General features: G+C 34.5%; 1 protein-coding gene across 3 annotated transcripts in view; it reads left to right on the forward strand.

Annotated features, from left to right (window-relative positions):
- Positions 1-6,260: 6,260 nt before the first annotated feature.
- Positions 6,261-23,858, forward strand: part of LOC109816788 (plant/protein (DUF810)) — a 30,194-nt gene continuing 12,596 nt past the window's right edge. The window contains exons 1-20 of one of the 3 annotated variants that reach the window (XM_020381908.3): positions 6,261-6,474; positions 6,822-6,905; positions 7,009-7,184; positions 7,289-7,353; positions 7,757-8,087; positions 9,029-9,095; positions 9,197-9,350; positions 11,224-11,391; positions 11,535-11,645; positions 11,814-12,023; positions 12,420-12,521; positions 17,153-17,374; positions 17,978-18,052; positions 18,170-18,250; positions 18,650-18,832; positions 18,930-19,085; positions 19,778-19,870; positions 21,490-21,561; positions 22,304-22,421; positions 23,049-23,233. In XM_020381908.3, coding sequence (XP_020237497.1) covers positions 6,898-6,905; positions 7,009-7,184; positions 7,289-7,353; positions 7,757-8,087; positions 9,029-9,095; positions 9,197-9,350; positions 11,224-11,391; positions 11,535-11,645; positions 11,814-12,023; positions 12,420-12,521; positions 17,153-17,374; positions 17,978-18,052; positions 18,170-18,250; positions 18,650-18,832; positions 18,930-19,085; positions 19,778-19,870; positions 21,490-21,561; positions 22,304-22,421; positions 23,049-23,233 — 2,577 coding nt within the window. In that variant the 5' untranslated portion in view covers positions 6,261-6,474; positions 6,822-6,897. The remainder of the gene's footprint in view (positions 6,475-6,821; positions 6,906-7,008; positions 7,185-7,288; positions 7,354-7,756; positions 8,088-9,028; positions 9,096-9,196; positions 9,351-11,223; positions 11,392-11,534; positions 11,646-11,813; positions 12,024-12,419; positions 12,522-17,152; positions 17,375-17,977; positions 18,053-18,169; positions 18,251-18,649; positions 18,833-18,929; positions 19,086-19,777; positions 19,871-21,489; positions 21,562-22,303; positions 22,422-23,048; positions 23,234-23,858) is intronic. The other 2 variants (XM_020381910.3, XM_020381907.3) reach the window with 2 other exon arrangements.

The raw sequence follows: 23,858 nt of genomic DNA on the forward strand, positions 1-23,858 counted from the left end.
ATTTGTTGTGTGTGCTGTGTGCATAAGCTAAATCTATATCTAAACTGATTAGAGAGTGTATGATGATGAGTTAAAGGGACTAAAAAGTTATTTTGAGACTTAAAACGAAGTTTTGAAAACTAACTCAAAATAATCGATTATCATTAAATATAATCGATTATCCCAGAAATAACTCTCTGGAATAATCGATTATCCAGCAAAATAATCGATTATATTGTTCTTGGTTGGTTTCCAGAAAACCTGAAGAACAAAATAATCGATTATTCTTTAAAATAATTGATTATCTGGTTCTGAAACTTTTATAAATAGTTTGAACTTTTTGAAACTTTAGAACAAAGTTAGAATTGAGAATCAAATTTAGAAAAGCGTTTTTGTGGAGTCTTTGTGACCATCTTGGAGAGTTTTCTTTGTGAATCCAAGAAGAAAAATGTTTGTGAAAAATTTTGAGAAAGGATCATCATCATCATCACATTCTTGAAAGGGGAAGATTAAGATTTGCTTCTGAATTCCAGGTGAATTCGTTCCTTAATTCTTTGTGAATACTTGTAAAATCTTGAGAAGGGTTTCTCAAGTGGTCAGGATTCTTGTAGTGGGTTTCTACAAGGGGTGCTTTCTTGGGGTCAAGAAAGTGGTTATCTTGAGTTTTGAAGTATATGCATGTGTGGTATGCTTGTAAACCTTTTTCATTAAGATAGTGGAACAAATCTTGATCAGGTTCTGATTGAGGACTGGATGTAGGTCACATGTGGAGTGGCTGAACCAGGATAAAAGACTTGTGCAATCTTCTTCTACCTTTATCTTTTACTTTGAGTAATATCTTGATTGTACATTAAAGAAGATGATTCTTGATTAGCATGTGTGTGTGAATATTGGTGGTTTAAACTGAATTAAAGCATTACATTTGAACCTCATTATTTTGTAATCAAGAAGGCATATAGAATTCATTCTTCTTTAACAAGTCTTTAAAGAAACTTCATTGAAAATTCAGTCTTAGAAAAGTTTAAGTGAAATAAAGATCCTAAATACTCTGAAATTTTTAAAGGGTCATAGAATCCAATTCACCCCCCCTCTTGGATTGTGCCATTCTTTTCTATCAAAAACAACTAGACGTAAACAATGTTTTTCTTCACAGTGAGCTTCATGAGGAGGTGTATATGAAGCTTCCTCTGGGTCTTTCCACTGAGAATCCTAATCAAGTTTGTCGTCTTCAACGATCTTTGTATGGGCTCAAACAAGCCAGCAGACAATGGTTCACTCACCTGTCCTCTTTTCTTCTTTCTCATGACTACAAACAGTCTTTCGCTGATCATTCTCTCTTCCTACGTTTCAGTGGTAACACAACTACAACTTTTCTTGTCTATGTTGATGATATTGTTTTAACAGGGAACAATCTTGATGAGATATGCCATATCACAAATCTCCTTGATCAAACTTTCAAAATAAAAGACCTTGGCAATTTGAAGTTCTTTCTTGGCATTGAAGTTGCTCGGTCCCGTAGCGGCATTGACCTCTATCAACGAAAATACACATTAGATATGCTCTCTAACTCCAGTATGCTTGGTTCTCGTCCCACTTCAACTCCTATGGATTATTCTACTCGTCTACATGCCACCTCGGGTACCCCCTTATCTGCTTCATCTTCATCTTCCTATTGATGCTTAGTTGGACGTCTTATCTACCTAACAAATACGCGACCAGATATATCCCATGTTGTTCAACAATTAAGCCAATACATGGCCAATCCTACTACTGCTCACTCTCAAGCTACATTTCGCGTTCTCCGTTACCTCAAGGGCACCCCAGGTTCTGGTGTTTTTCTTTCTGCCACTGGCAATCTTCAACTCAAAGCATTCAGCGATTCTGACTGGGCCAGATGTAGTGATTCTTGATGCTCAATCACGGGTTTTTCCATCTACCTTGGCGACTCTTTTATTTCTTGGCGCTCGAAGAAACAATCTACCGTCTCTCACAGCTCCTCTGAAGCTGAGTATCGAGCTCTAGCTTCAACAACGTGTGAACTCCAGTGGCTCACTTATCTTCTTCAAGACATTCATGTGCCTTTTGTCCAGCCGGCTATTCTTTATATTGAAATAGATTGTCATATTGTCCGTGAGAAAGTTAACAATGGCCTCCTAAAGATCCTGCCTATTTCCTCTTCCATGCAGCTCGTAGATATTTTTACTAAAGCTTTATCTCCATCCATCTTTCAAGGCTTTTGTTCCAAGCTAGGAATGATGAATATACATTCCCAGCTTGAGGGGGGCTCTCAACAGTAACAAATTAATTATCTTGTATTCTGTTATGATTAGATAATATTCTGTTTCAATTACTGCATTCCGATATTTTTCTTATTTTGTTATAACTACTGCATTCTGGTATTCTTTTTGCTGTATATAAATTGGTACCCATCCATTAATAAAGTATGCTGTTAATTGGTCATTTGCTATTCATACTTTTCTTCTTCTTCTATGGATCTGTTTACTTTTGTCAGTTTTGCTTCCAAAATGGGGGTTGATGGCTTTGGAAACATAAAGAAAGGAGGGGGAGGGGGGAGGGGCTTTTGGAGCATTAAGGAAAAAAAACAGAATGGGGTTTTTTTGAAAATAAAATGAGGGAAGTGCTTTGGTGCTATTGAAGCGACAAGGAAGTGGGGTATTTTGTTGTTCTCAAGGTGTGAAGAAAAAACTACTTATCATGATATGGAAGTTGTACATCGAGTTTGCTATAAGGACGTGAAGAAAAAACCTTCTCATCATAGTGGAGAAGTTGTTTACTGAGATTTGTTATTCATGGTAGTGGTTCTCATATGAGGCTTTGAATTTGAATTTTTATATTTCTACATCGGTTAAAATTTAACCAATATAGAAATTATAACCAATGTAGAATTTACTTATATTTTACATTGTTGCATCTACATTAGTCCTACAACTCATGTATAATATCCATTTTAACTAATGTCAAATCCTGCTTTGCCGCATAAAGCTGCTAGGTGTCCCTTTATATTTGCCACTCCACGAAGCTTATCATCTCCACATGCTTTGGTAGCAATGATAACAAAGGGAGGTTAAGGTGAGAGCATGGTTTTAAATTGCGGTTGCGGCCGCAGTTGCGATTATTGCGGTTGCGATTATTGCGATTGCGGTATTGCAAGTATTGCGATACGGATTGCGATCGTTGCGGTGTGAAATTATTAATTATTTTCACTAAATATAAAAAATTTATAATTATCTATATATATTTTATTTTTAAGGATTTATACATTTTAATTCTTTTTTTAAAAAATATTCTATTATTTTAATGAATAATTTAATTTATTTTAAAATTATAGTATCAATTTATCGTATTATAGATATATTGCGGTGTGTTGCGACTGTGTTGCGAATGCAACACCGTTACATTGCAAAAAAATGTGTGATTTTCGGTCTCACTGCAATTGTGGTACGATGCCGTTGCAGATAAGGCTGCAACCACAATATTACAGCTAGGGATGGCAACGGGGCGGGGTGGGTACGGGTTTCATGATACCCGTCCCCATCCCCGCGACTGAAACCCATACCCGTCCCCGTCCCCATACCCGTCAGGTATGTAAATTTTGTCCCATCCCCGTCCCCGTCGGGTATCGGGTATACACGTACCCGTACCCGTAAAAAAATATTTTTTTTTAAAAAAAAAATTAAATTTTTTTTAACTTATCTTTATATCATCAATTTGATTTTTGTTAGTGGCCCTACTAAAAATACTTTACTTTGTCTCAATTTGAGAGTTTATCATAGATGACTTCTTTTGCATGGAAGACCATACCATTATGGCATTGTCGTTCCACCCTTGATTATACAAACTTTGCGTAAATGTATATTACCATGGTCTGCATTAAATATTTAATTATATTACCTAGATAAAAAAAAATTAATTCTGATCAGAGATCAACACCAGCACCGACAGTACCTATATAACTGCATCTAAGTTTCATCCTAAAAGAAAACACCATAGCAATCACTTCATACATTACAAACACAAATCGGAAAACATATGACACCTAAGCTATTATATCCCAAAAAAGCTCTGTCAAAAAACATGAAATTAAACAATATTACACAAAAATACCTTAAAACGACGCTTGGTGCTGCAACTATAACACTATCAAAACAGGAACTGTGAATAGTAACCACAGAAAGAACAACAATATGAATCCCCTGATTCCCGATTTGCCCATTTGGCTCTTCAAACACAGGAAAACTACCTAAATTGTAAAAAATCAAGGAACAACATCCAACCTGGCTTATTCTTTGTGAAACCAGTCGCGAAGAAACCGTCGATCCACCCTGCAAGCTGCAACGAACCCAAACCACTCCACCGTACTTCCACCCTGCAGCGAAGAAACCATATTATCCCAAAACGCGCTCGGAGAATCATAGGTTGGAGATTTACCATGAACGAGAGAGGGTTGGGGATTTACCGTGGACTAGCGTTTGGCGTGGTTGAGGAAGAGTACCTCGCTTGTGGCGGCAACGGCGACAGCGTCTCCGCTGTCAAAACTGCTTGTTGGACACTGGATTGTGAATCAGAAAATTGAAACCCTAACCTAAGTGTTTGCAGCCTCGTGGCCTTTACATTTTACAACTATTTAAAATGTTAATTTTTTTAAAAAAATAAAATCGGGACGGGTATTTAACCGGGGACGGGGATGGGGACGAGGACGGGGACGAGGACGGGGCGGGTAAGTATATACCCGACCCCGTACCCGTACCTGGTTTTTTTTATCGGATTTTACCCGTACCCGTACCCGTACCCGGTCAAAGCGAGTATTCCCTGTCAAAGTCGGGACGGGTTCGAGTATTACCCACGGGTACGGATTTATTTACCATCCCTAATTACAGCCGCAATACGTGATACGGTCCATAATTTAGAACACTGGGTGAGAGGGAGGGGTAGTGATGGCAGCAGAGAGAGGAAGAGGGCATTGTTTTGGGTAAGTTGAAAACGGACACTATATAGTGACAAATTGGGAAAAAGAGAAAAGAATAAAAAAAAAAGATCTAAACTATAGATTCAAAAATAGGGATATCAAATGATATTAAAAACCTTTCATGGTGGGAGACTTTCCACCTTTTTCCCATGCTTGCCTTCACCTATGTTTCAAAACAAGTACGTGACTTTTTTTTTTTTTTTTTTTTTTTTTTTTTTTTTTTTGTTATAAGACTCAAAACAATAGGGTTGAGGCTAGTATGGGGGAGTTGGAAATGTCCCCCACAGTGGGAAACAAATGTGGTTCGTTAGATAAAATAATATAAAATTAAATGATTATGATTTATTTTATTTTTTTCTTCTCTTCTTTGTTTTGTCCATGCTTTCTCTCTCTTCTCATTCTGCCTCTCTTCCTCCCCCTAAACACAATAATCACAATGTCTTCACAACATTAATGATGTCATTAACCACTACAACCTAATACAAAAATCTCCATTGACAACCATAGCTCTCTTCTTAAAATTCACAATAACTCATTGTAAAACCCTTCGCGACTTACTGCAAATCATAGTGACCATGCATCATTTTCAGATCTAGAATAAAGAAGTAAACTTAGACATAACGTTCACCACAACATCATTATCATAGATCTAGAGATTGTTATGTTGGGAGTGCGTGGGCAATGAAAAAGTACAATGGTGCGAATAATGAAAATTATGGAGATTTCTTCAAAGTGGTGTCATATATGTGGTTGCTTGTAGTTAGGTGGTTGAGGTGGTGGAAAAGAAACTATAGAAGGACAAATGAGAAATTGTGAAAAAATAAAGAAAAGAAAAAAGTAAAATTTTAGACCATCAACTTTACTGTTATCATATTGAGAAAATTTAGGTATAATTTTTTAGATGTGTTTGATATCTTATTAAAATATATTTATGCATATATATTATTAAAAATAAAGTTTTATCTCTAATTAAAAATAACACCAATTATATATAAAAACCTGTACTTAAGTTTTGTGATTTTCATGTTTAGCAATTTGAAAATACTCGTTCCCGAAGTCTCCAACCTAACTCATGGGTTTGTTAAAAAAAGAGTTCAAATGTTGAAAAAGCAACTCAAACTACTTGGGTCACTTTAGAGAGATGGTTAAATATCACCGCTCAACTTCTATTCTAAATCTAACTAAAAAATAATATATAATAATAGAACATAATATTAAGATATATACTAATATAATAACTATAATTATATTATATTATATAATAAAATTATAATAATTATAATTTTATTTGACCGGATCCGTTCCCAAATTTGAGAATTGAAACTCAATTTTTCTGATTTCTTCTCGCACTACAGTTCAGCTTAGATAGCTCTGCTTTCAGTCACAAGAGTCACCACAGCTCAACTCAAGCGACCAAAAAGCTTCAATCTTCGCATCCAATTCTCATACCCTTTTGACTTTTCTTCATTCTCTCTTCTCCATTCTTCGCATTTTCAAGATCCATTCAGGTAACCCTCTCTTTGGTTCGAGTGAAAAGAAAGGGTAACTACTGCTTCAATATCAAAATGGGTTCTTGTGACGTGTTTTACCACCCCACAGAAAAATTAAACTTGGGTCCTTGTTTTTCAGTTGAAACTTATAGTTTTTCACTTGCTTTTTAGTGAAATGCTTGGACAATCTGAACTGGGTTGAATCTGATCTCATACTTTGTTTAATATGGATTTTTTTTTCTGCATTTGTTTTTTTGTTTGTTTTTGGAATGACCTTGATTTACACTGTAAATGCATGATTTTAGTTTACCAATAATTTTTGACCTTTTGGTTTTGTATTCTTCATAATATCTTTTAGCTTTCAGTGTTATAGTTGTTTTCAGCACTTTGTGTTGCAGAAATAGCGCAATCTGAAGTTGGTTGAAGTTTAATATATTACCAATGGAAGAGTAAGTGTCTTTTTGTTCCCTCATTACTTGTTAGATTTCTAGTACCCAGCATGTGCTAAGTGGAGTTCTCACGTGACCCTTGTGGTGTTTTGATGAATTTCAGAGAGAATGCCATAGAGCTTCTCCAGAGATACAGGAGGGACAGAAGAGTGCTTCTTGATTTTATACTTTCAGGGAGCTTAATCAAGAAAGTTGTAATGCCACCTGGTGCAGTTACACTAGATGATGTGGATCTAGATCAAGTCAGTGTTGATTATGTCCTCAACTGTGCGAAAAAGAGTGAGTTGAATTCGGTCCTTTGTCTTGCTTATCAAGAGTGAGTTGAGTTCCTTCTCTTTTTGGTTTTGTTTTCCTTGTCTGAATTGAAAATTCCTTCAATGCAGGTACAATGCTTGAACTTTCAGAAGCAATTAGAGATTATCATGATCATACTGGGTTGCCCCAAATGGTATGTTAAGATATGTTCTTTTTGATGTCATGATTTATTTTTTTCAATTGTATATTTGTGTAAGCATGTCCATTTAAGTATTAATATTATAAATGAACTACTGATTTGGATTTGCACTTCAGATGACAATTTTATTCTAAAATAATTCTTAGTTTCTTACTATATTTAGATGTCATTGCTTCATTTGGTCTTTTTAAACATGTTATGACTGGTCTGCTAACCCTTCCCTGCCCTTTTATAATGCTTGCTAATGAATATGGTGCATCTTTAAAACTCTTGAGCTAATTTATTTACTGACATGACATGCTTTCTAAGTTTTGATTTTCCCACATTTCTTTCAAAGCTTTTGTTTAATTGTTTCTGAGGATCATATTTGAATTTGAAATGCTCCGGGCTTTGACAGAGTGATACAGGTTCAGTCGGTGAATTTTTTTTGGTCACGGATCCCGAGTCTTCTGGTTCACCTCCACGGAGGCCACCACCGACTGTTCCTATTTCTGTGGTGCCTCCCGTCTCTGTTTCCACCCCTCCTCCTGTTTTTCCACAATCCCCAATTGTTTCTAATGTCTCAAGATCGGAGTCTTTTGACTCTACTCAAGAAAGGGAGCTAACTGTGGATGACATTGATGACTTTGAGGATGATGATGATGTTGCGGTGGTTGAAGGCTTCAGGGCTAAAAGGACTCTTAATGATGCTTCTGATCTTGCAGTGAAATTGCCTTCTTTCTCCACAGGTGATTGTTCTAGAAAACTTATCTGTTAGATAAGTTCTTTAATCCTCAAAACACCAAAGCTGCCTTGATATTATCAGATGAATAGTAATTTGATTTGAAATATGTGGAATATCATGGAAACAGGGAGGTATATGATTAAGAAAATTGAATGAACTAGCAGTTTTAGCAATTCTTGTTAGGTGAATCTTGTGATGAAGTCACCATTTGATGATTGCTGGGTCATGGAAGCCATTGCTATGGTGGAAACCTGTATGATGGAATATATAAATTACATATAGTTTTGTGGCTTATTTCTTTTCTGTTCTGTACAATACATTGTAATTGTATTAGATGTTGCCAGCTTGGCAGTGTTAGTTTCTTATTGCTAGCTGTAGCTTCTGTTACAAGTTTTCGTAGTTTCTGTTGTAATTCGCTGTATCATCTAAATACTGATCTCTGAGTTTAGAGAATCAGAAATTTATAGTAAAATCATAGTTTATCAATCCTTTCTCTCAAACTCTCCAAATCTTTGATTTCTTCACTGTATAACGAAGGTGTCCAAAATTTCTATGATTGCCTTTGTATGGCTCACCACTCTAGAGCACATCTTAACCAGGAAATTCTTCTTTCTCATAAGTTTTTGGCACAAAGTAGTTTTCTTGGCTTCTATATGGTGTCAGCCCATGGTTGTTTTAGGGGGGTGTTTCTATTATAGATATCCATAGAGATTGGAGGTCTCTTTTCAGATGATGGTTCTGTATGTTTTGTTTTGTAGCTCTTGCAGGATTACTTATCCTCCATTGTTGTACTTCTCATCCTTCACAATATCTTGTAATGATTTCTTATTTTATAGAAAAATACTAAAATATAACTTTTGGATGATTTATGCCTCAAATTTGAATTGAAAGGTTTAAAATGAAGGGATCATGAATTTTCCTAATTTTTGATTTTATTGATTCCAGGCATCTCAGATGATGATCTTCGTGAAACTGCATATGAGATCCTCTTGGCTTGTGCCGGAGCCACAGGGTATGCTGTCAATATATGTTTGCTCCGAGGGGATGTCTTTTCCTTGTTTATGTGTATTCTGTTCTTTATGTGAAAACTTTGATCTGTTTCTTGTTTATCAGGGGTCTGATTGTCCCATCAAAAGAAAAAAAGAAAGAAAAAAAATCCAGCTTGATTAGGAAGCTTGGGCGCAGTAAAAGTGGAAGTGTTGTATCCCAGTCTCAAAATGCTCCTGGATTAGTTGGCTTGTTGGAAACTATGCGTGTTCAAATGGAGGTTATATAGGGATTCAGATTCCATTTACTTACTTTAATCCATTGGTCCTTCCACTGATTTTTTGTACCATTGTTTTTTTTTTTTTTTTTTTTTGGCAACATAGTGTAGTGTACTCTTATAATGTTTGACAGCCTCTGATTTCTCTAGTGAATATCATATTTTAGTAAAACCTTTATGATACTGTGGCTTCCTCTTTTTGCTTTGGCGGTTTAGAGGCTGAATTTTGCATTTATTGAGATGGACTTTGGAGATAGACTTTAGAAGCAAAGGTTTTCTGCTTAAGTGCTTAAGTAGGAGTAAGACAAAGTATATGCATTGTAGTTTTAGCAAGAGACAAGAGGAATATAAGTATATAACTTGGAAGTAAAAATGGGAGAAGAATCGTGCCAGATATTTCTAAGTTGAAATATTTGGGATCAATAATACAAAATGCTGGAGAAATTAATGAGGATGTCACACACAGGATACAAGCTGGAAGGCTAAAATGGAAAAGATGTTGGGGTTTATTTGTGATTGAAAATCCCTACCAAACTCAGGCAAGTTTATCTAATTGCTATATGTTTGGCTATATTATATGGTAATGAATGTTGGTATGTAAAAGAACAACATGAGAGAAAGGTGGGAGTAATAGAAGACTGGTGTGGCACTGATTGAGGAAAAGATGATAAAAGCTAATTAAGGTGGTTTGGATACATACAAAGAAAGCCACCAGAGGCACCAATGAGAAGAACAAATTGCATGGTTTTAGTCTTGTGAAAAGGAGAAGAGGGAGACTAAATAGGAATTTGGAGGGAGTAATCAAGGGAGATCTCATGGAAAATAACATTTCTAAACCTTTGGTTTTTAATTGTGCTGAATGATGTGTGGTTCATGTAGCTGACCTCACCTAATGGGATAAGGCTTTGTTGTTGTTATTGCTGCCGTTGAGATGGACTTTGGAGGCTTGTCAATTGTATATACAGAAAATTAATTATAATAGGGCGATAAGAGCTCAATTTATTTTTTGTTCCTTTTTTTTTTTTTTTTTTTTTTTTTTTCCTGTGTTTTGTTGTTGGTTAAAGAAGGTCTAAGTTTTAGTAGCTAAAGTGGAGGTGAAGTGAACTAATTGGGATTCAGTCCCTTGAGGGACTGTGTTGCTTTAGCTAAGGCTCTTTGGAATTTGATAGGTTTTGAATCTGTGATCAGTTCAATATATTTTCTGTTTAGTTTCCTTATTCTGGACTTGTACTCTTAAATGTGAGCTCTTTGCCTACAAATTGATCTCCAAAACTATATAGTGACAAATCCTTTTTCAACTGGGTGGGGTTGGCTACATAGACCAAATGTCGCCTAATGTTGTATTATGAATATTTTGAATGATGTATTATTGATAATCTTTTCCTGAAATGTACAAGAGGAGATGCAACTATTTATATAGTTGCTAAAGTGTACAGAGGAAGCTACATTAGAGTACAGTTAACTGACAGAAAGCATATATCAGTGACACCTGTCACTAACACAAACAGAAAATACAAACTAGAGAAAATACAGAGTAAAATTCTATACTCTAATTGTGAATCATGTCTTTGGACGAACCATTGACCTCTAAATCCTTATTAATAGTTTTGCATATAGCTTTTCTTGGTCTCCCTCTACCTCTAGTGTTACTGCTATGTCTCGCTCCTTCTGATCTACTCTTTTTATTTGGACTTCTACTGTTTTTCGCTGAAAACTATGTTAATACTTATTCCCTACACATGACATATTTTAGCAATCTTATTATTATTTAGCTGGAATGAGACAGCTAATGTTTGCAAACCATGAAAACCTACAAAATCTTAAATTTGTGTTTGCTTATGTTTTCTGCATATTTATTGGTACATTTTTGATGCAGATATCCGAGGCAATGGATATTAGAACAAGACAAGGGTTGCTAAATGCTCTTGTGGGAAAGGCGGGGAAAAGGATGGATACTCTATTGGTTCCTTTGGAGTTGCTTTGCTGTATTTCACGATCAGAATTTTCTGATAAGAAGGCTTTTATACGTTGGCAAAAGAGGCAGGTAGTAAAATCCCTTATAGAATATTATCTGCTCTCCTACATATACTTTATTACTTGTAAATTTGTTGATGGAAAGATGAGGATGTTGGTATCTAATAATTTCTTTTATTGTTGTTGAACATTTCCATATTTGTGTCAGTGCAGTTAAAAGTTTTAGAGGAAGGGCTTGTTAATCACCCTGCCGTTGGATTTGGTGAATCTGGTCGCAAGACAAATGAGTTGAGAATTCTGTTGGCCAAGATTGAAGAAGCTGAGGTGGATGATTCTCCCTTTGGATGTTCATATTTTACACTATGTTAGCGCTAGTATTAGGTCATAAGAAGCAGCTTACCTTTGTATCATGCCTGATTGGCTGTGGCTAACTTGATTTTAATAATCTTGTTTCATTTTACTCTTCTTATTTTATGTTTTTTTTTTTTTAAGTTTCTCCAATCTTCAACTGGTGAACTTCAAAGAACAGAATGCTTGAGATCCCTAAGGGAGATTGCCATTCCACTTGCTGAGAGGCCAGCTCGGGGTGACTTAACTGGTGAAATATGCCACTGGGCAGATGGTTACCACTTAAATGTCAGACTCTATGAGAAATTACTTTTAAGTGTATTTGACATGCTAGATGAAGGAAGGCTGACAGAGGTTGGTGTCTTTTACTTTCCAAGACCATTATAGCACGAGTTGAGCCATTACAATTACATCCTTAAATTGTTATTATTGCTAAGCTATTTTTCTGGTTATTTTATTTTCTGAATATTATGTTTTTAACTTGTGAATTGTGATGTGGTCTGTGGTTCCTGACTCCTGAGTACCTGGGATGTGCAATTGATGTGTATAATTTTTGTTAATGTGAAAGGAAAGGAAATAGAGGGGGTAATTGTGGAACATGTATTTAGTTGCAATCTGCAGCTAACAATAAATTCTATTTTATCAAGAAATGATTATAATGAAACTTTTATTGGAGAAGCTACTAAGTCAAATAGATTATATCACTTTTGTGGATTCTGATTTGTCATCTGTGGCTCTCCTAATTTCTAGGAAGTGGAGGAAATTCTTGAACTTTTGAAGTCGACTTGGAGAGTTTTGGGAGTCACGGAGACAATCCATTACACTTGCTATGCATGGGTTTTATTTCGTCAGGTATAGTCATCACATTTTCTTTTAGTGTTATTTTTAAGAATCACTGTCAATTTTAAAGTTGGAGTGCTATACTGTACTATTGTTAATTTCCTCAACTTATTTGTAATTACAATAAACAAAAAAGTAAAACCCCTGAAAGATATTGTATGTCTGTCTCATGTAGGACTAATTGCCTATTACCACTTTGTGGCCTTTTTTTTGTGTTTCTCTTTTATGTTTGATTCTCCATATATACAGATTACAGAATGCTTCATTTCACCTAATTTTTCTTTCTCGGGCTTCTCTACTGAAATAAGCACTTTAATGTGTATTGCTTTAGATCCTAATCTAACCTTGTAGGATAATTGCCTATTACTCCCTCAATTGCATATTCATTGATGTTTAAGGTTTTTGCTTATAGAGTAAGAAAACATTTTCTCCAAGATAATAGTGTACTTGCATAGGGGTACAAGGGTAATTTTATCCTTATTCCTAAAGCTCCTATCCTTTGTCCTTCAAGTCTTCATTCCTTAATGCCTATCTTGTTGTCTTCGGTTTTACCTATCTGAAGAGGTGGACATCCTCAGTCTGCCTTATCCGAATGGGGTAAATATTTTCAACCTTACCTATTCAATTTGGGTAAATGTCTTTGGCTCTACCTGTCTAAGAGGGAAAGGGAGTGTACTTGCAAAAGCCACTCCAATGCTCAAGTAAGTACTTGGTATCAGTTAGGATGACACAATTAACGCTGTAATAAATGCAATCTAAAAGTACCTCAACACGTCATTATTTATACTAATTTTGATTGGGCCCAGGCCCTCATGGCAAGCCGAATAACCATTTGATTACCTTTGACTCCTACTTTCACTGTATCCTTGAAGTACCTATGCGGATAGTCCTCGGTGGGGATCCGAGGAGTCTTTGGTTTACCCCTCGACCAAACCCTGCCTATAATCTTCTACTATGTTCTTGAAGTACTTGTTTAAAGTCTTTGGTAGGGATTCGAGGAGTCTTTGGTCTATCTTTCGACCAAACCCTACTAGTATTCTTATACTATTAATTTGTGTCATTCATTACTTGTTTAAGGTTTTCACTTATAGATTAAGAAAAACATTTTCTCCAAGATAATAGTATTTATTAGGGGCAAATTTTACTAAAAATCCCTACTCTTTTTGTTGTAAATAGGAGTATCTTAGGAGATTTGATATTATTTTGTAATATTTCCTTGTTTTCTTTATTTTTGTTTATTTCACAGTTACCTGATTTAGGGACAAATGTATCTTTATAATAGGGTAAGATAAGAAGTAATGAGTGTAACACAAGTTATAGAATCTTCTCTTTCAACTTGGTATCAGAGCTCCCGATCTTGAGAGCTTTGTTTCTGCTGCCCTAAAATCACAAAATTACAGTTGTTGCCGCTGTTGGAGTTAGTTGTTAGCCAGAAAGGAGCATCCATTGTCGACAATCATAACGACCTGAGTCATGTAGTTGGAAGCCTCCTCATGTGAATCATTATTTGTCCAAATTTATCATTAATAATTGTATTGTCATTTACTTACCTGTGTTAATACACCCGAATAAAATGGGGTTATAGAAAGGGAAAATCGTCATCTCTTAGAAGTTGCTAGAGCTTTACTCTTCCAAATTTTTGTTCCCAACACTTTCTGGTGAGAAGTTGTCGTAACTACCACCTATATTATAAACAAGTTACCCACTTGAGTCCTTATGGTGTAAGCCCTATTGAATCATTACAGTCATTGGTTCCTTCTTCACCTTTAATGTCAAGTTTATCCTATCATATTTTTGACTGTGTTGCTTTTGTTCATTTGCATTGTCCAGATTGAGGTAAATTAGATCCAAGGGCAATTAAATGTGTCTTTGTTGGTTACTCGTAAAATAAAAAGGGGTACAAATGTTATCATCCCCAGATTCGTTAATAATTTGTTTCCATGGATGTCACTTTCCATGAAATTGAGTCCTTCTTTGTCTCCTCGGCTTTAGGGGGAGAGAATTTTAGAACCCAAAGACAAGTCTTGCTTAGAGTTATTACCATTTTTGTCTCTATTGGATGTCCAAAATGAAGATAAATTCTTTAGCATAAAATATCAAAGGAAGAGAAAACTCATGTTGGTTCCACAACAAGAGGAATCGTTTGACCTAAAGGTGAGTGGTCCTTGTAATTTGGAGGATGTAAGTGTTGATGATATTCCTATTTCTTTGAGGAAAAGGAAAAAAAAAAACTTGTGTTAAATGTCCTATTTTATAATATGTCTGTATTGACCATTTGTTTGCCTAACATCAAAGTTTCATTCCTGCAATTGATTCAATAGATATCCCAACTTCAATCAAGGAGGTTATAAGAGAAGAGCACTGGATTCTAGCTGTGAAAGAAGAAATGAAGGCATTGGACAAAAACTCAATGTGAGAGATTGTAGATGGACCTAAAGACAAGAAAGTTGTAGGGTGCAAATAGATATTCAAAATGAAGCACAAAGTTGATGGGACAGTAGATAGATACAAAGCAAGATTGGTAGCAAAGGGGTATACCCAAACTTAAGGGATAGATTATGAGGAGATGTTTGCATCAGTGGCAAAGATAAATACAGTGTAGGTTATACTTTCTCTGGCAACTCAGTTTGGTTGGGACTTACAACAATTTGATGTAAAAAATGCCTTCTTGTATGGAGATTTAGAAGAAGTTTACATGGAAATTCTCCCAGGACTTGGAGTTTAAGATGGAGAAAACAAAGTATGTAGATTATGAAAGGCCTTGTATGGACTCAAATAGTCACCTCGAGTATGGTTTGGGGGATTTACCTAGACAAAGACTTCCTTGGGATACAAATAGAACCAAGGTGATCATACTTTGTTCATTGTTAGAATAGTGGATTAAGCCTAACTCAACCCTACAAAACCGGCTTGTAAGGTGAGGGTTGCTTTCCACTTATATACTATTCAATTGCCTAATCTCTAATCGATGTGGGACTTGGGTTTTTTCCCAATACACCCTCTCACGTCCAGCACTATTGGGCTTGGTACGTGGATAAATGGTGGGTGGCCCTTTTTTAATGATCTAGGATTGGCGGGACTTGGGTTTTTCCCAATACACCCCCTCATGCCTATGAGACATGCATCACTGGTGGGTGGCCCATTTTTAAAGTGGATCTAAATGGCTCTGATACCATGTTAGAATAGTGGGTTAAGCCTAACTCAACCCTACAAAACCGGCTTGTAAGGTGAGGGTTGCTTTCCACTTATATACTATTCAATTGCCTAATCTCTAATCGATGTGGGACTTGGGTTTTTTCCCAATATTCATAAAACACTTCCCAAATGGAAATCTCACAATACTTTTAGTATATCTAGCCGACATGATTTTTGTAGGCAATGTTGGGAAGAAAAATTGACCCTGAAAAAGAAGCTAGCAACACAATTTGAGATGAAAGACTTGAGGAAGTTGAAGTATTTATTGGGAATTGAAGTTGCTTATTCCAAGAAGAGCATATTCATCTCTCAAAGAAAATATGTCCTTGATCTTCTTAATGAAACAAGAAAGTTGGGATGTAGGACCTTAGGAGTTCTAATTGAACAAAATCAAAAAATTGGAAGGGAAGAAAGTCCTCTATTGGAAAAGTCTCAGTATTAGAAATTGGAAGGAAACCTAATTTACCTATCACACACTGGACTAGACATTGCTAATGCTGTGAGTGTAGTTAGTCAGTACATGCATGACCTCCAGGTAAGGCATATGCGGGCAGTTGACAAAATCCCTTAGTATTTGAAATCAATTCTAGGAAGGGATTGCTATTCAGAAGATGAGACACCATGTTTATGGTGATTTATACTGATGCAAATTATGTAGGGCCACAGATAAAAGATCTACTTTTGGATATTGCATGTTCTTAGGGGGGAATTTGGTGACTTGGAAGAGTAAGAAATAGAATGTAGTTGCTCGGTCTAGTGCAAAAGCTAAATTTAGAGGCTTGGCATAGGGCATATGTGAAGGGCTATGGATGAAGATTATTTTGATGACCTCAGAATTAAAATGGAGCTACCTATGAAGTTGTTTTTGTGACAATTCAGTCATCAACATTGCTCACAATCTAGTTCAACATGACAAGACCAAACATAGACATAGATAGACACTTTATCAAAGAGAAGTTAGATAGTGGTCTTATTGTTACAACACACGTCCCTGTACAACTATAAAAATGATTACTGTATATACATTCTTTCCAACAGCTTTAAAAAGAAATATGAAAAATATCTAACTTCAGAATGTTTACTAGCTGTTTTATATTTCTATTAAACATTTAAATTTAGAAAAAGCTATTAATTTATTTGCCTTGGTTGTTTGCCTCTTTAATTTTTAATACGCCTGTGGCTCTTTCATTACATCAAGACAAGCAGTCTTTAATTTGCTGGTAATCAAGATTAAGCTTGCTTGGTAAAAGTCCCACCCATTGGGATATGTGGACTACATGCCATTTAGCTTAATTTTTGTTGTTCCTTGGCTGTTTTATTTTTTGTTTTTATTTCTTTTGTGATTCCTGTACTATTTGCTTAGCTTATATTTGTTGAATAATGTGACATGACTCTTTCTATCATCCTAATTTAATGTTAAATTACTTTACTTTATTATGGGGATACAGTATGTTATCACAAGGGAGCACGGGGTTTTGCTGCATGCACTTGAGCAATTAAATAAAATACCACTGATGGAGCAACGGGGTCAACAAGAGAGGTTGCACTTGAAAAGCTTGCGTTCCAAGTTTGAAAGTGAACGAGATATGTCTTTCTTACAGTCTTTCTTAATACCAATTCAGAGATGGACTGACAAGCAGCTTGGAGATTACCATATGCACTTCAATGAGGTTTGTTCAACTGTTAGGTTGTTAGGTATTACTGGATCAGATACTTGGATGTTTCTCTATAGCATTTGTCTGACTGCCACAGAGCTTTTGTGAAGTAATATTTTGTATTATCGTTCTTTTCTGAAATTTTCTGTTCTAGTGGCATTCCTCATCCTCCTTTTAGTAAGTGTTTGAGTATTATGATCTTGATTGCAATGAAATAAGTGCACAAATCAGAGCCAATATTATTTTTAAAATTCAAATCCATGCCTGTATTCGTGGAAGTACTAAACCACCAGAATTTGTTGGTTGTTTCTGTAATAACACTTGGAGGATTCTGGTCAGTTTAAACCATCAAGGACATTGAATTTAATATACGGAAGAGAAATTTATTGTGTCGCATCTGTTTCCAACATATATCATTTCATCATGTATTTGGATTTTCTAACTGATTACTAACTGTTGTAACCCGTGATTGCATTCTATTCCTTGTTTTTCTTTTCTTTTTTATAAAAATATTCTTGAAGTCCTTTCCCCTCTTCTTTTCTCTTCAAAGCTTTGTTTTGAGTTTTTACCAATTAATTCTGATATCTTGTGTTGCAAAACTTCTCAAATATGTTTTAGGGTTCAGCAACGATGGAAAAGATTGTAGCAGTTGCAATGATTACGAGGAGGCTTCTACTGGAAGAACCAGAAACTGTGTGTAATTCAGTTTGATGACATCTTTCCCATTTGGATAGATCATTTTGTTAAAAATATTATGGTCGGGCAGTAAATTTTGTTTATCAGAAGTTTCTTTTACCATTTTTCCCGCAGACCACACATTCTTTGCCAATTAGTGATCGTGATCAGATAGAGATATATATATCATCATCAATTAAGAATGTATTTTCAAGGGTAAGTATTGGGTTGCAAAGATGTTTGAATGTCTATAATTCTTTTTTGAGTTCTATCTTCATTGAAATCCTATTTTGGTAATGGTAGTCAGTATTATTTTCCAATTTTATTGATTATTTACATGTTTAAGTGAACTTTTTTTAAGCACGACTTAATTATATATTCACATTTTGATAGAATGTCTTTAGCTTTAAATATATATCATAGAAATTGGATGCTAATGTGTGCCTAAATTGTTTTAAATGCGTTTTTCTTGATTTTGCCACATGCTTTGAATGTGCATGGGAACATTTGCTTTTACTTATATCTTTTTAATTACAAACTACAGGCTAGAAGATTTTGTTGTTTTTGTATTCCATTTTTATTCCTAGCTGTAAGGAATCTCTTTACTTTCTGCAGACAGTGCAAGTTGTTGAAAGAGTAGACATGTCAAATGAACATCCCTTGGCATTGCTTGCAGAAGAACTCAAGAAGCTCCTAAAAAAGGATTCAGTAACTTTCTTGCCTGTTTTATCTCAGAGGCATCCTCAAGCAGCTGTTGTATCTGCATCATTAGTTCACAAACTTTATGGCCACAGACTGGTGAGTGTATATATGGCTTGTTTATATTTCCTATGATCACATTATGTAATATATCCTCAGAATGACTGAATTTTTTATTTTATTTTTGTATTTTCAGAAACCCTTTCTGGATGGTGCTGAACATTTAAGTGAGGATGTCATTTCTGTATTCCCTGCAGCTGAAAGTCTAGAACAGTTCATAATGGCACTTATTACATCTGCATGCCATGAAGAAAATGCTGAGATCTTGTTGAAGAAATTAAATCTATACCAGGTTAGGTGAATAAATTGCTTTTATGGTATACAAAGTTGTATATTTGATCAGACATACTTGATCAACTTCAATTATCTTGTTATCAGTTTTACATAAGAATCTGTTCACATGTGTCATATCCTCTAGGCCAGCCCAACACATTGTTAGGCCTAAAACAAATCTTAAAGTGAGACTTTAAAATTAATAATAATATCTTTTAATAAAAAAAAATAAAAATGTTTTAGAGATGGACCTTGAAAAAAATAATTATATTTGTACCTCTTTTAGAGATGGGCCTTTTAGAGCGACGTTTTAAGAATACAAAAAGTGAGTTTTGAGTTTTGGATATTGAAGAAATTATATAAATAATGCAAAATAATTTTTTTTGAAGGGGGCCTAAACCAAGGGCCTTATTGACCTCATACTTGGGCCGACCCTACATATACTTGATTCTTATACTTATTTGAAGATGTCAACATAAATAAAAGGATGTTTAGATCAATCATGATTTATTGGTCAAAGCCATGTTAGGTATATGACAGTTAGTTGGCATAAGTTGGATTATCTAGTAGTGACCAAGTGTTTCCACATTTATGTTTCAAATAGTATTACATTTGTCCACTTCTTGGCAAATTTAGCATATAATCTTGTCATCTATCCTCCTATCTTTATTTATTCTAAACTTTTGTCCTTGCCCCTTTTTCTTGTTATAGATTGAGACAAAATCTGGAACTTTGGTGTTACGTTGGGTCAATTCACAGCTTGGAAGAATTTTAGGTTGGGTAGAGCGGGTTATTCAACAGGAGGTAAACCTTTATCAAAAGTGTTATACTGTCAAATGGCAGGCATTTTGAATATATATCTATTTGTGAAAAGATGGAACATAGAACTTTCTTTCATTGTTCATTTTTTTTGGTAATATCTGCTGTATATTTAGACTTTCAACAATATTTTTGGCTAACTTAGCATCATGGTAGTCAAATCTTGGATAGTGGTGTAGAGTGGCTGACCCGAAAACTGGTATAGTGTGGTAGCAGACAATGAGGATGGCCAATATACTTACCATAATGGATTCCCTGCAAATAATTAACGTTGCACAGATAAGTTATAAAAAGAAAGTAAAAAAGAATTATTAAAATTTAGAAATATATTCATAATTAATTATGAAAACTTGTAGTCTATACATGCAATCATTATTATAGCCTGATAAACAAAATAATAACAAAAGTCAAGGAGCATAAACAGGATGTAGAGGCAGCGCAACACAGAGGAATGAAGTGAGAACTAAGGAAAGAAGTTATAGTGGAAGTAAAAAAGAACAGGGCACGAGTACTGAGCACAGACCTGCAGTCTGCAGAATTCTCACAGATGAGGGGGAGTGAAATGGGTTCTGTGAAGCTCAAAACAGGTGGGTTTATTGAGTGAAATTAGTTGAGTGAGATGGGTTTTAAATCCTAAACCCTTCTGATGCTAAAAAGGATTAGGAATCACCATGTGTTAGAGTAGAGAGAGAGAAAGAATTGCCAACAGATTTGAGAAAGGATATTCTGTTGTTCATACTATATTTCTGTTACATCCTATGTATATATAGGGATGTTATTACAACAACAAACTAACCTAATTGAATGTTAACTTAATTGATTACAACATAACAGAAATCTAACCCACCTGATTAAGAAACAGAGAACTAACCCAAGAGATCAGTTATTTTAACTGATCTCAATACAGTATTCACACACCATGAAAAAATCATTTGTGTAGGATTAAGTTAACAGTCATTTTGATCTCATAATTTGGGAGATGCCATCATATAAATATTAGCTTCTTAAATTAAAAAAATGTCAAATAAATCTCTGAAAGTACAAATTAATAATCACATTAGTCTAAAATTAAACAATAGTGATAATATTGACATATATTCAAAGATCAAAGTGACAATAATTATTGAGTTTAGGGACTAATTTGACATTTTTTAGTTTTAGGAACTAATGCAACAATGCTCACAACTTTCAAGTGATAATATTGACATATATTCAAAGATCAAAGTGACAATAATTATTGAGTTTAGGGACTAATTTGACATTCTATGGATGTATTTGACATTTTTTAGTTTTAGGAACTAATGCAACAATGCTCACAACTTTCAAGGATCAAAATGACTATTTACTCTTTAATCTTATGCTCTCTCTATGTATATACTGATATATTACTAAAAACAATTTTACATCTTTTTTACTTGTTAACAAAGTTTGAAAGATAAAATCGAGATATGAATATGCTTTTAAAATAATATTTTTCTCCTGCAGTCCTGCTATAGTTTAACCATCAATTCTCTTAATTTTCTATTTTCTATGCTGCTTCTACAGTTCTACTAAGCTTCTTCTCTGAACAAATGTTTAAGTAATTTGTTATTATTCTTTCACAGCATTGGGACCCGATATCTCCTCAACAACGACATGCTGGTTCTATTGTGGAAGTATACAGGATTGTAGAGGAGGTAAGAATGAGGTAGTCTTTCTGGGATTTACTATTAGGTTGTGCGACAAAATAGTTTTTCATGATCTACCAATTTAAATATATTACAATTTGGATGGCAGGATCATGAACAGTCACTACCACTGGTCTGTATGTGGATCAAGTGTTTTTGCCATTTCGGCATCACTTATCCTTTTTGTATTATATGTAATAAGAAAAAAAAATATAATTTCCTACACCTGAAAAAAAAAAAGGAAAGAAAAGAAAAGAAAGGTAGAAAATGTAGCCAAGTTAAAAATTGAAAAGGTTCAAGGGCAAAGGAATATTGTTTTTTAGTATCTTTTACATCATTTCGAGCCTTGATTCTGCAACAGGAAACATAGTTAAGTTCATTATTGAATAGATGCTTCCTTCTTAAATGACATTTAAAATTATAGAAATATGCTACGTATTTTCAGTTTTTCACTTGTATTGCTTCCTCCTGTAAAAGTACAAGAGATCAAGTTTATTAGATCCTTTTTCTGTTCTTTAATGATTGTGTGAAAGTGGAATTTTACCCAACTAGGATTTGAGGTTAATTGTCACTTCAGTGTAGTGAGAAGTGGTTAGCTATACAATATGCTGACCAGAAAATGTATCATATAAAATAGTGTTTTCTTTTGGTTACAGATTTTGCAGCAAAGCCACTTACTAATGAGCTTTATTGTTATTATAAATATAATTGTAACAATATTATTAATAATTTGATATCCTATTTGGTGCAGACGGTTGATCAATTTTTTGGTCTTAAAGTTCCAATGAGGTTTACAGAATTGAATAGCTTGTTTCGTGGCATTGACAATGCTCTTCAAGTGTATGCAAATAATGCTGTTAATGACTTGGGTGAGTATATACTTCATATTTTTGGTTTGCTGACAGTTTTCATAGGACTTAATTTAATGATGGATTGGGGATCTGTTCTCCATGAAATTCTGAAAATTATTTCCATCATAGGGATCTGGATCAACTCATGTTATATAATGACATCTTAAAGAATTTTCTGCGTCCTTATCTCTAAAATCGATTATCTGACATAAGGGCATCCAAAATCCCTGAATAGCAATTTCAAGCATTCTCATTTTAATTAGAAATAAATTTAACTACCTTTTAAATATTATGCTGTCTTATCAAAATTTCAAAGTTCTGATCATGTTCACCTGATGACGTAGTGTCTTACTAGCGTGATAACTATACGAGATTGATGTATTGAAGTTTGTTTGATGTATCTTAAAACATGGTGGTTAAGTTACAATATAATCTGGGTTATTGTATTTCTTACATCCTTACTGTTAACTATTTCTTAACTATATCTTCTTAGTAGATGATGTAATCCTCACATCTCTTTCAGTGCATATGTTTCTAATGTTTTTTCAAAAGTATACATCAATTTTCCATCCTTTTTTTAAGATTATGCATATTCTATGGATACTAAATTCTTATGAATCTGAAGGTGTCCCTTTAATTACACAGCCAGCAAGGAGGATTTAATACCACCTGTGCCTATTCTCACGCGGTACAAAAAGGAAGCTGGAATAAAGGCTTTTGTAAAGAAGGAACTATTTGATGCTCGTGTGCCCGAGCCTGATGAGTCAAGGCCCATCCAAATTAGTGTCCTTGCAACTCCAATACTTTGTGTTCAATTAAATACATTATACGTGAGTTTGCATAAACTTGATTGTACCTGAATTATTTTCACTCTAGTGTCTGTGGTTGAGTATTATCATGTTTGGGAAAGATTTTTTTCCCATCATTTCAGCTGTTTTCAATGAAAAAAGCTGTTCAAAAAAACAAGCTGGTTGTTTGGGAGATGGGACACCAGCTTAAATTTGTTAACAACTTTTTCTGAAAAATAAATTGTTTTCTTTGATCTGAAAATTTTAAGCTTATGATTGTTTTTCAACAGATTTTTTTCTCCTACAACTGATTTACTGCATAAAAGCTGATTTTTATTTTTATTTTTTATTGTATCCAAATGAAATTAAATATCTAAAAATCACTTTTCAGAAAATTTATCCAAAAAAAAGATCCATTCGGATTATAATCGATTATACACATAATTGATTATTGAAATAATCTACTTTTCACAGCTTTTCGAAACACGCCATATCTCTTTTTCTTTTCTCATTTCAAGCTACCTTTTTTATTAAGCTATTGTTCCTTATCATATTATTTTTTGGAATTTTCATATTCCAATCGGGGTTGAAGGTTTTGTATTTATTTCTCATAATTTTTTCTAGCACATTTTCCTTTATCAACATTTATTGAAATTTGAAATCCATA

Source organism: Cajanus cajan, chromosome 8 (assembly GCF_000230855.2).
Source record: "Cajanus cajan strain Asha chromosome 8, NIPB_CcT2T_4, whole genome shotgun sequence".
Taxonomy (NCBI): domain Eukaryota; kingdom Viridiplantae; phylum Streptophyta; class Magnoliopsida; order Fabales; family Fabaceae; genus Cajanus; species Cajanus cajan.